At 38.2% G+C, this 13,213-nt stretch overlaps 1 protein-coding gene across 1 annotated transcript in view; it reads right to left on the reverse strand.

Annotated features, from left to right (window-relative positions):
- si:dkey-1d7.3 (transmembrane protein 132D) overlaps nucleotides 1-13,213 on the reverse strand; it is a 57,807-nt gene that overhangs the window by 12,805 nt on the left and 31,789 nt on the right. The window contains exon 7 of the mRNA XM_053478809.1: nucleotides 2,649-2,795. Coding sequence (XP_053334784.1) covers nucleotides 2,649-2,795 — 147 coding nt within the window. The remainder of the gene's footprint in view (nucleotides 1-2,648; nucleotides 2,796-13,213) is intronic.

Below are 13,213 nucleotides of genomic sequence, written 5' to 3' on the forward strand. Positions count from 1 at the left end.
TTGGATAGAGGCTCCCAGTTCTCAGCACAATTCTGGAATGCCTTCTGTGGTCTTATAAGAGCTACATAACCTAGCCTCTTGTCTGGTTTCCACCCTCAAAACAATGGCCAAACTGAGTGGATGAACCAGGAACTGGAGAAGTCACTGAGGTGCATGCAGCTTTTTGGAGCCAATTTCTCTCCTGGACTGAGTATGCCCATAAGTCACTCCCAATAAATCGCTCCCCTCTCCTACACTGAAATGTCCCATTTACAATTTAGCGACTTTTTAAGTCTCGCCGCCATGGATGCAGTCTCCAGTACTTGGTGCACGAGCTTAAGATACACATGCTGGCTCTAATCGTGGAGCTCAAGCCCTGCTGTGATCAGACACACCAACCAAGCTTCTAAACGAGCTGTCATGTCTGCCTTATGTCGCTTTATAACACAGTTAACATCAAGGGAACGCTTCTTGCTCTTCATCTGCACTTGGATCCACCCCTGCAGCTACAGTACGACCTGTGACAATCTCTTTTACTAGTATTTGCTGGTTATATATTTCTGGTGCACCTTACTGTATGTACAGTTTTGTTTTCACATGTATATATATAATCATCATGCATGTGTACATTGAATCAGTATTTTTTCATTCATATTACTGTATTTGACAGCATTTCTACCTCTTTAATGCACCTTAAATTTGACACCATTTTTACTTTCTTAATAAAACTATGATCTATATATAAATCATATTTTATAGTATGAAACAGTTTACAGTGTGCATTGGTTAAAATGTATATGAATCATAGTTTTATCTGTTTATAGTTACATTGTTAACAAATGTAAATCAATGATGTATAAAAGAAATAAAACACTAGGGCAAGTATAGCTATGGGAAAATAACCTTGGGCTGGTAACAGTAATTCAATTCAATTCAATTCAATTTAGTATTATTTATATAATGAGTTTATATAATGGTTATTATACTCCAAAACAGCTTTACAGAGTCTAAACAATAATTGAAACAGTCCTCACCTAGGATGCTCATATCACCCTAAATAAAGACATTAACATCGATCAGAATAAATTTGGAGATATTTCTTTAAGTGATAACAGGTCAATGAGACAGTATTGTATATTTGTGATACATTAAACTATGCTGTCTATGACAATACAATGTGTGCTTTATATTTGTATATAGAACTTAATTTATTTACCCCAGCACTTAGTTTTCATTTACTGTAGAACTCACAGACTGAGCTGCCATGGAGAGAACAGGTTTCACCAACAGCTGGTCCAATAACATGTATTACCAAGCTTCAGCAAACATGTGGAACATTTTTCTTTTTTTATCCCTTTATTCTGTTTTTACAGGCTATTTCTCAGTTCACACAACTGGATAAGAACACTCTTATGGTGGCAGGCTTCTTAAAATCAAGGAGAGATCTATTCATGCCATTTATGCTGCTTACAAAGTCACTAGTGTCACTTGAACCACTAATACAGAGTCTGTTATTATTATGGCGTAAAAATCGGACTTGTTTCGCTGCTGAAATGAACTGCCAGCTCTCTTTATCTGCATATTCTCTTACAGATAAATCTTTAACTAATTCATGTGAACATAATACAACACAGCACTCTATTTTTATTTTCTTGGGCTTCATCGAACCCCAACCTATTCAGCAACCCAGAGCCTCAACTGTTTGAGCTCCCTTTGACCCATAATTATTATTAACACAGACATGCATCATCTCCCTGTAATTCCTGCTGGTGGAAAAAATATTTCTAATACAGAACTTGTAAATTTCTTCAGTTAATTTAAACAAAATTTGTTGAATGAATTATCTTTTTCTTTCATGCCACTGAAAAAACTAAAGACATCTTTCAAGACAAGTTTATGATTTAATTTTAAGCCTTATGGCAGTGTGCTTCAGACTCATTTTTGTGGGATCTGACTCACATTTCTGAAAAGTTAAGAGAAATAGAGCATGTAAAGCTCTTACTGATCAGTATTCAATATTCATAGTTCAGTAATGCTGTTAATTGCACTCGGTAATTAAGAGTCTAAATATTCCTGTGAATCTTATAAACAAGTGAGTCATTGGCACAATGAGCATAACAAGCATAATGAGCTCATAAGGAAGTCACCACTGATTTAGTGGTTTGGATTTTAGCATTTAGTACTGTACATGCAGTAATATGAAAGATTTGATTAGGACAAGTTTCCTCTTTCTCACTAGACGATGTTGTTGGTTCTTCCACTTTTCTTCTGTAGACTTTGTGTGTGTGCCTGAGGTCATGTGGTACAACAACCAATGACAGGTTTTTAGTGTGCTGCACAGCTGTTTAGTGTGAATTCTAAAGAACCGAGATAACAGAGTCTGAACCCAAGCAGGCAGTGACATATGAATCAAGATCACAAGATTTTGCAGCCCTAAAATAAATCCTATCAAGTGATTAACTATTAAAATTAAACTTAAACCTAAAAATGAAATTAAAATGCAATCTACAACAATAACTGATGTAAAATATAATAATATAATTTCTAATAAAAAAGTCTTTTTAAGTCTAAAAATCTGATGAAGAGGTTTGGCACCAGTCACCTGATTTTGGCAGAAAAAGCCGTAAATGAAAAGTGTGAAAACAAACTAAAGTGGAGTAAAATCTTGCCTTTTTGCAGTGATAGTGCTCTTCCTCTGGCAGGTCACAAGCACAGTTTGGATCTCACCTGCATTGCCAGGATCTAAGGTGATGTCCCACAGCTGAGTATCACTGGGTCTCGCTGTGCTGAACAACAAACCTTTGTCTACTGTGGCTCTGTAACATACATACACACAATCATTATTTTTCTAAGTAGTGCTACAGGTCTCAGAATGTGACCTGCAAGTGCAATATAAATGTGCCATTGGTACTTTTTTCGTTTGCGTTGCCAAGTGGTTAAAGTCATGAGAACCCTGTTGCTAGGCAACCTATTTGGTGAAAATGATTAATAGGCTAATGATTGAGCTAGCTAGCACAGACAGAAAAGCCATAAATAAAAACATTACTTAATACATAAAAAATAATAGTGCAAAATCACACATAAAAGAAATCAAGTATACAAAAACTCCCACCTAAAAAGATTTATATGTAAATCACACTTATATATGTGTGTGTGTGTGTGTCACATTTAAAAAATGTGTAAAATAAAAGTACCTTTTTAGGTGTTCAAATTACATAAAAATTACATAGTGTATGAAGATAAATGACTTTTGTAAAATAAATAATGTGTAAAAAAAAGAATTACATAGGAGAAAAATGAATCATGTAAAAATGACCTGAAATCGAATAAATTATGTTAGTTACACTTGCCTTGCATCTGAAAAATTTGCATAATTATGTGATTATGTGCAATGATTAGTCACATGAGAAGTTTATATATTTTTTTGTGTAAGAGTTGAAATCTTAATATATGTGTATGTTGGCTCTTGATGCACTGATTCCAGCCTCACTCCACAATCTTCTTAAGGCTGTAGTCATTACTGTTGCTTATGCATCTTTTCCTATTACATTTTTCCCTTCCAGTCAAAATTATAGGAATATGCTACAGCATATATGATACAGCACTCTGCAAAGAACCAACTCTTTCAGAAATTACCTTCTGTGGCTTCCCTCCTTGTGTATGTTGTCCATTATCCAATATCTTATCAACGAGTGTCAAATCAGAAGTCTTTTGCATGACTGTGGTTGCATGTATAGTCTGAAAGATACATGTGTTTATTCTGTATGAATAGCTAGTCGAATCACTTATTTCTGTCATGTGACCAGTGAAGCAAAACTACCAGCTTCGTGGTTGTCTTGAGTGAACAAAATGCATTCAGATGACTTGAAAAAAGAATGTTCAGACTCCATTACTGCCATTGCAGTCACTCCAGCAGTAGTAAATTACAGGTATGCATCGTTTAACATTCACAATACAGTGTGTGAAATAGAATATTATGTCATTTGTATGCAACAGAGGGAAATGTAGATATGGGCAACATGGGCAGTCACCCAGGGCAGCATCTTGCCAGGGGTAGCACAGAGTGGACAAAAAAGATAATTAAAGTTAAGAATAATGCTAACATTTTCCTGATCGGTTTTCTATCCCTGCACGTCACATTTTACATGTCACCCTGTGGGTCAATTAACCACACTGGTTCCCTGATTCTAGTTTGTGAATGAGGGATGGGACTGGACTGGGAAGGCCTCACTGAGAAATATGAGTTGGGTAGGTGGCTCAGTGGACATCACCTCTGGTCTTTCCACTGAAACCCCTACCAAGTATATCACATATTATATCAGTACACCCTAAAAAATACTGGGTTAAAAACAACCCAGTTTGGGTTGTTTTTAACCCAGCTGCTGGGTAAATATTGGACTAACTACATGCTGGGTTAATTTAACCTAGGAAAATGGGTTATTTGTTTAACCCAGCAAGATGGGTTAAATATTTAACCTAAAGGCTGGGTCATATTTAACTATAAAGCTGGGTTAATTCTACCACATAAATTGGTCAAATGCTCTACCCAGGTGTTGGTTCATTTTAACTGGAATGTTGGGTTAATTTTACCTCACAAATAGATTATTATTATTTTCATGTTTAAAAGTGAATCTGTAAAAAAAAACTACCCATGTCTATTAAACAGTTAAATGACATTGATATACTGGTCTATTACAAAAAAAACTCCAAGTTTTGCAAACCATACATACATGCAATAAACAACATCCTATTAAATGTTCATAGAAAAAAACATTTATTTTTTAAAAGCACAAGAACAGATAATAAACAGCGACATCATTACTATACTATTACTCACAAGGGCAGAATGGAGTAATAATACACATAGGCTGAGGCAGCTTCTACAGAGCAGGATCTCGCTGTGACTTCAGAAATCTTTTGTGAAGAACAAAACTATCCAGCCCTGGTCCTGTTTTAACTACAAACACTGTCTATGACTTTTCAAGTAAGCCTAGCTATTTTATAGCAACATTACAGAAAGTTCTCTACAGGAGCACACTACTTTGGATAGTTAATGTCAAAAATATAAAATGCCTTGAAGCACACATAAACCGCCCCAAGTAGTATGTATTGCTCCAGAGCCTGTTCCACCAGAATGACGAATGCCTGAGAGCAGCTCTGGTCATCATCTCCCAACGTCAGAATGTAGGGGTACGGCCATGACACTTCAGCCTGCTAGAGGTATTCCACCATGTTGGTTCCATCCTTAAAAAGAAAGAAATGAAACAAAATAAAACTTTTGTTGAATAGCAAAGATTAAACTGAATAAGACTATTAATTTAGTGTGTAATAGAAATTATACTAAATAAAAAATTACAAAGCTAGGGTATAGGTAACCTAAAACAAAAACATGGAGACAGCTACTACCAAAAATAAAACAGCAAAATAAGCATGGCTTTTAGGATAAAGCTCCTTAATATTGTGGCGTAGGCGGGGCGGTGGCTGATGACCATCATGCCTTGCGGGAGGGGTTGCTATGTGTTTACCCTGTTGTGGAAGTTTATTTAGGTTGGTGGCTTCGGCCATGTTTGTGTGTTGAGCAGGTGTGTTATCTCGTGCGAACCGTGCTCTAGTTCATGCTTAAGGCTAAATGGTGTGGTTCTTAAGTGAATGTGTTTCCCATGCTGTATGTGTGACTGCACGATGAAATAAAGTACTCCCAGCCATTTGCATTGGGCAGCAATCAAGCCAACTTATCTCTCCAAGATCCTTCTAGCGGTAAAAACGCTACATTGGTGTTAGAAGTGGGATGGAGAATAACGAGTTTGAGCGCACTATCGAGGACCTACAGAAGATCCAAGTAGGCTGCCGAGTGGCAGAGCAACTTCGCAAGGAGAAAGAGCATCCTCCTGATGGAGCTAGCACTAGCAAAGGAGAGCGACCGAAGCGGAGCAGCGAGATGAAAATCTCTAGCAAGCTACAGCTTCTTGGGCTGTCAGCCGGCAAGGCAAGCTGCACTTACACCTTCCCTCTTATGACGGCGCAGGCAAACCCTACGCATTTCTCGCGCAGGTAGAGCTAGCCGTCGACTTTGTGGGTTGGTTCGAGGCGGAGTGCGCTGAACCCATAATGGCGGAACATCACGTGAAAGAGCCGAGCGACCTCCCGCAGCTCGGTGGCGCTTGGTAGGTGAACCTAGCCGGGGACAGGGCTACCCGTCACGGTTAGGCAACGTACAAGCCTCCGAGGTTGGGCGGCGACGCCGAGGCCCGGGACCACAGGACTACCGTTGTAATGTTCTCAGGCCTGAGAACAGCATACCCCAGCAGCCGTTTAACTAGTTCCGGGCGCCGAGGGGAAGCTGCCTCCCACAGCCATCTTTGTTCCCCCAACTTGTGGATTCAATTTCCATTCTGGACGTTTAGGAAATCGCGCTGGAGTCTATGTGGCCTGTGTTCTGGACAACATCTTACTACGGGCGCTCGTGGAAGCTATGTGAAATTGCCGACTCGGGCGTCATTGAGACAGCGTCTGGATCGTGGTCTTTACTGGGTTTGCTCATGCGTAAAAGGACGATTCTTGGCGGTTTTGTGTCGATTATCTGTTGTCGCGGATAAATGATGCGCTGGAACATGTTGCAGGCTCGGCTTGGTTTAGCTCATTGGATCTGCGTAGCGGGTACTGGCAAGTAAAGCTCGTCCCAGAAGCACGACCTAAAACTGCGTTCTCGATCTGGCTAGGGCTACGTATGGCAATTTCGTCGCATGCCATTGGGCCTACGTATCGCATCAACTACTTTTGAACGGTTGATGGAGAAAGTGCTTGCAGATATCCCTCACAACCGTTGTGTAGTCTACCTGGACGATTTACTGGTGCACGGGAAAGAGTTTAAGGGCGCACTAGCTAACCTACGAGAGGTATTTCTGGCTATCCGGTGGGTGAATTTGCGGCTTAACCCCAAAAAGTGCCAGCTGGTGCGGCAAGAGACCGCTTTTCTGGGTGATATAATTAGTGCTAAAGGAATTGCTACTGATCCAGCCAAATTGCTGCGGTACAAAGTTGGCCCGAACCAATAGATGTGTCTCAGCTACGCACCTTCCTCGGTTTAGCCTCTTATTACCACCGGTTCGTGAAAGACTTTGCCACGATCGCAAGCCCGCTGCACGGGCTAATGAAAAAAAAAAACGATGTAGACCAATCCCCGAAACCATCGGTCCAGAACCTTCCCCCTGCGCAGTCCTCCGGGCCCTCCAGCGGTGATCAGCCGTCTGAGTCGGTGTGCAGCCAAATTACTGTGTCGCCTAGAGCACCAACCGTAGTTGTTTCGCCTGTGCCACAGCTAGACCATGATCAACTCATTGCCAAGCAGAAGAAGGATTACACCGCAGTTGCTCATCTAGAGCTAGAGGTAAAAGCTCTTCACTCCCAGTTTACTCACCTAGCGTTGCACAAAGGGTTACTTTACCGCCGCTGGGAACGGCCGTGCGGCGCGGGCAAATGCTTTCAGCTGCTGGTACCAAGGGCTTTGCGGACATGTGTACTGGGTTTGGTGCATGGACATTCTGGTTCGAGACACTTCGGGGTGACTAAAACTCTGCGGCATTTGCGCGCTTAGTTCTACTGGCTGGGCTGTCATACCGACAGTGAACTTTTTGTCCAACGATGGGACCTCTGCATGGCAAAGAAGGGCTCCACCCAGCGCTCGCGGGCACCACTGCAGAACTTTCGGGTGGGGGCACCTATCTGATCAGAGCACTTCCACCACAACTCGAGTGCTGGTGGACGAGGTATTCAGCCAATTCGGTGCCCCGGAGCAGTTACACAGCAAAATTTCGAGGCGGAGGTGTTTGCGGCAGTGTGCGATCGCCTCAGGGTGAAAAAGACCTGCACCTTAATGTGGTTTCTAACGCTAGCAAGCTAACTAAATGCCTGCGTCATGTTAGCACTACAGTTAACAGTTTAGCGTTCATTAATTACTTCACCATCTTCGTACACCCTGCAAACATTCTACAAAGAAAGAAAAAAAGCTCAGACATCTTAGCCGTTTTTTTCAGACACAGGTGGGGTTCTTTGGCTAACTAGCAGCTATTGTCAGCTAAATTATTATACCTCAGACCAGCCTGAAAGTTTGAGTGTAACATTAACATGGTACAGTAACAGTAATAAATCTTACATATAGTGATAATTTTTTTGTCATATGTGACTTAGGTGAGTGAACATGTGTATACAGACCTTGTATTTAACGTCATTTTCCCTTAAATGCACAAGGAGGATGAACCGTCATCAGCGGTGTGGGAGCTCAAAAGAGAATACATGAAGCTGACGGCCGTTGAATACACCGTTGAACTTTGAGGGAGAGGCCAAGCAAACTTCAACCCAGCAGCTGGGTTATACAAAAACTACCCAACTCTCTGTAAATAACCCATAAAAAAAAAGAACCCGACAGAGGCAACCCAGCATTTGGGTAGAAAAACAACCCAGCATTTTTTAGTGTCTATGTATACTGTACTCTGAATACCTGCTATATTGCATACTTTCCCAGGTATATTTCCTTCTTTTAATTCCTAATTTATCGTTTGGAATGATATATAACCACTCTTAACCTTGACTCTTAATTGGGGGTGGGTAATCCTGATGCTTACTGAATTGAAAATATAATAATAAGAAAAGGTCAGAGCCGTTTTTGTGGCTAGCTTTTAAAAATAGAGAAAAGAAAAGTCACTTTATGAGTATAATATTATGTGCATCTTGAAATAGGATGAGAAAATTTTAGTTTATTAACCTGTTATTTTGTTATCTTACATAAAATTTTATTTTTCTTTACAGTTATAAATATTATGATTCCTTATTTATGTTGTTGCAAATGTCCACCACCAGTGTAATACCCTTTTATATGCAGTACTTTAAAAAGCCACAGTATATAGGACACTATATACTGTGGTGGAGACAGTTTGTAGCGCAACCTTCTGTTTCACTCCCTAACCAATTCATCTCTTTTCCCCCTTGCTCCTGCTGATATCAATTGCACTAGTTTTGCTTAATTTTATTAGACATGATGCAGTTACACCCATATTATTAAGAAAATGTAAAGAAACTTAAGCAGAAAAATGCTGTTAGAACCCGTAAAAGATTCATGAGTGATTTGTGTACAAAAGCTATAAAATGGAAATGCACTGTCTGTGGAAAGCTGTTGCATTTCCCTTGAGGTTCTGTTTGCTACAGTACGCCTCTTATTTCATAACCCTTAGGAGGCCACTTATATTGTTGATGCATAAATGGATTTTACACAGTATATACCTGTACTATGATAGGGAGCTATCACAATGTAAGGTAAAACAGAAACAGGTAGTGGAGGTAGCTGACGATGCTATAAACTATTTGGATTATTCGTAATGTTTCTCATGATCTTCAACAATCTTTGTAACTGCAAAAGCAATTTATGTGCATCAAAACTCAACATTTTTTTTTCTTGTTAAAATTTGCTGCCATTACTATCTGGTGACTCCTCACAAAATCAATCAAAGCATGGGTTTGCATGATTTTTTTTTTGCATGTTTTTTCTTTTTTACCAACACACAGTGGTACTGCAGCATTCGATTTAATCCGTTCTGGAGGAGAGTTCTTATGGCAAGAGTTCATATTGCAAAATGCATTTTCCCATAAGAACTCAAACAACAAAAAAATATTACCAATTTTTAAGATTATAATTATACTGTATATTTTTTATATAAAACATTAAGAAAAGAGATGTAAATTAAGAAAAAAATTAAATAAGTAGACCTTAATTTATGATTCCGGCTCCTTTTAAAGGCAACGCTCCATTGTTGTTTATATGCATATGAACAGTCCCCCTTTTATTTTCTCAGCATTGCACAAGACTGTAAATCCTTCTGTCTCTTTAAGAATACATAAAAGCTGAATTACTTACCATTGGAACAGTATCTATTTTTTCTTCATTGTGCCTCCATGAGGAAAATTTCTTGCAAAATTTAGTTCTTATTGAGAAAATTTCCAAGGCAAGGCATTTGTATACCCAGGTACCACTGTATTACCAATACTGAATTGTATACCTAACTAAACAGAAACACAATTTCAGGCTGATTTATTCTTTGTGCCAGAACTGTGGAAAGTGGAGCGCTTTTTGCAAAAAACATCCAAAATTCACACTAGGTACTTATTCAAGACTCATTCAAAGGTTTTTCCTTTATTTTTTTATTTTATATATATATTTTTTTTGTATTGCAACAGTGAAGATGTGAAAACTATTAAATAACACATGCAATTATGTAGTAAACGAAAACAGTAAAAGTAAAGAAAAATATTTTATATTCTTGGATTTTTAAATGTTATTTGTGACAGCTTTGCAAACTTGGCATTCTACCAGCCTGCTCCATGAGGTAGTTACCTGGAATGATTTCCAAGAGTCCTGAAGGAGTTCTCATATGGGTTTAACACTTGACTGCCAGTATTGTACAAAGCTGTCTTGAAGGGACAAGGTGGCTTCTATAAATAAGCTAATATCTGAAGCAAATTTTGTTTACATTGTTTAGGTTTTCATTTGTCAAGACCTTTGAAAATAACTAATATTAAACCAATTTTTTAAAAGAGATTTATAGATCTTGTAAGTTTTTTCTTTAGTTTGGTACAAGAACTGCAAGGCTAATGTAGGTACCAAATAATGTAATCTTATGACCTTCAGATTGGTGTCATGTATGTCTAATTCATCACACAAACACAATCCTCAATATACTGGCTGGCTGATACACCAAGATGATTACAAAATAAATTGTAACAAATGGCAAAAAGAAATCATCTTGGTCTGATTTTGCAAAATAGAATATGGTGTAGGAACCAGTAGCCACAAAAAGCAGGTGTTGGATAATTAGAAAGCTGGTGATGGTAAAATCTGATTTGGTGCTTTGTGACAACAGCTTGATTGGGTAGGGTTTTGGGACTCTTATTTCCATATACCCATGATGGCTGAGGTGCAAAAACTTGAAGCTGAAAAACATTGCAAGAATATTGGTTTATGCTAAACATGTTAATTTTAATAAAATGCAAATCTTTGCAAGAGGGGTTATGAGTATAAATACTATGATGCATGCAATACCACATACCATCCATTTAGCAAACCCTGTAGTCCAGTTAGAGACCATGAAGGCAAACGGTGATTACCATTGTATTTATTTCAATTTTACAACTGTGGACACCATTCACATACTACTGGCCAATTGGGAATACAAATTTACCTAACCTGCATGTCTTTGGATTGTCAGAGGAAATTGAATTACCTGGAGGAATTCACTAAGCACGGTGAAAACATGCAAACTCCCTGCACACAGAGGCGGGAACCGAACCCAGACCTCCGAGGTGCAAAGGTAACAGTATTGTGCCACCAATACTGGATTCTGTATGTCAAAAAGCAGGCAGCACAAAATGACAGTGATCTGCATGTCCAAAAAGACCAAAAACAATGCGCTGCAAAAAATATCAAGAACACTGAACACTTCAGTTCTGAAGCATTGAAATACAGTATGCTTTCTGCACTTTCCCCTGCCCTCTGGAGCCACAACTCGGTCCAACTTAATGTCCAAATGACTATGTACACTTAGGTCAGCTGTCCTAACTGTTAATGTACTGTATGGGTTACCAAAGAAATATCCATAATGCATATGCAATAATGAAAATTAGCTGACATCCTTTTAATCTGTGAATATACAGTATAATATATATTTAACACCACATCACCATTAAACTAAGCCTTATGCGTTACATAAGATTTAATCTTTATATATATTTTTTTCCCCTAATCTTTTTCCATATATTATAATAAAAATAAATAATGCATATATTATGCATTATACCTGCATTATGCACGTTAAATGTTGGTCCAAAATTGTGGATTGATTTTCTATAAAAGCTGCTCTGATAGTAATGTAACTGCATATATTACAGGTTCCTATTAATGCACTGATTCTGATGTTAGTGATCTTATTTTATGGCAACAGCTTGTTTCAACACACTTTGCAGGGGATGCCTCACAAAAACAGATTAAAAACTGCCACATATATGTGGCCATATATGTATAATTTCTGGTAGGAGTCTCTGTTAGTGTAAGCACATTTTAACAGTTGGAAATAAAACTTTAACTCATTTAACCAACACCTTCTGACCAATCAGAACCCTGATTGTTTATGTGTGTACATACTTTTGGACAGAAATGAATGCTTTACAGTTTAATGGTGATGTGAAACTACAGTTTTTTAGTATAGAGGCTGGTTAGGAAATAACTGTTTATAGATGCTTTTAATGTAAATTATAACAGGTTTCCTTTAATTACAATAAACCCTGAGAAATTGTTATGGTATTAATGAAATAAAAGTTTTGTAATTCCAAGTCTAATTTTGAGTCCTGCAAACACAAGGTTTTGCTTTTGAATCCACACCTAAATATAGCTGTGAATTTTTTTTTTTTATTACAATTTAGATTTCAAGTATTTTTAACAGCCTCCATGAGGATTAAAGTGAGAGTGAGTATTGACAGCAAGAGAAAATTATGTAGCTTTTCTAGTGAGTTTGTGTAAGGCAATGATGAAGATGTCTTAGAAACAGGTAAAAGATGTTACAATTGAAAGTTGACATGTCTCTTTTCACAGGGCTGGGCCCTCTTCAAAATCTGATAAAGGGGCCCTCCTACCTGATCTTTAAGCCATGTAAACCATTTCCTATTGCCACACAATCACATTTGTCACCACAGTACTCTCAATACACTGTAAATTTACTATTTAAAAAGGGTTTATGTTTTCATTCTGGGATTCTTCCCACAGAGGTTGCTGCTAGATAGTTCAAGTTTCATTTTGTAAACACACGTATAAACACGTTCAAGCGCAAAGCAGTTATTTTTTTCTAAGCTGCAGTTTACAAATGCTTTTGCCTGTTTATTTCATTTATCTACTGTACCCACCCGTAAATTATAATTAACCGTACTATTTTTCTTTTGGCAGCTCCCTCAGGAAAGTTTTTTCCTTTTTATATTTTCAAATGTAAAACACTGTAGAATACAGAATATTTGATGGTTATTATACAAAAGTTAGTCAGGTGTTCCAATAACTGCTAATTACACTCAGAGCATGGGCAAGAGTAGGTTAATACGGTCTGCAGTACTTAGAGGAGTGCAGCTTCCTGACATAACCCACATTTACAAGTCATGGAACAACATTCAGCAAAAAAACACATCTGATAACATTGTCATTTTA

This window comes from Clarias gariepinus, chromosome 19 (genome assembly GCF_024256425.1).
Source record: "Clarias gariepinus isolate MV-2021 ecotype Netherlands chromosome 19, CGAR_prim_01v2, whole genome shotgun sequence".
NCBI lineage: Eukaryota > Metazoa > Chordata > Actinopteri > Siluriformes > Clariidae > Clarias > Clarias gariepinus.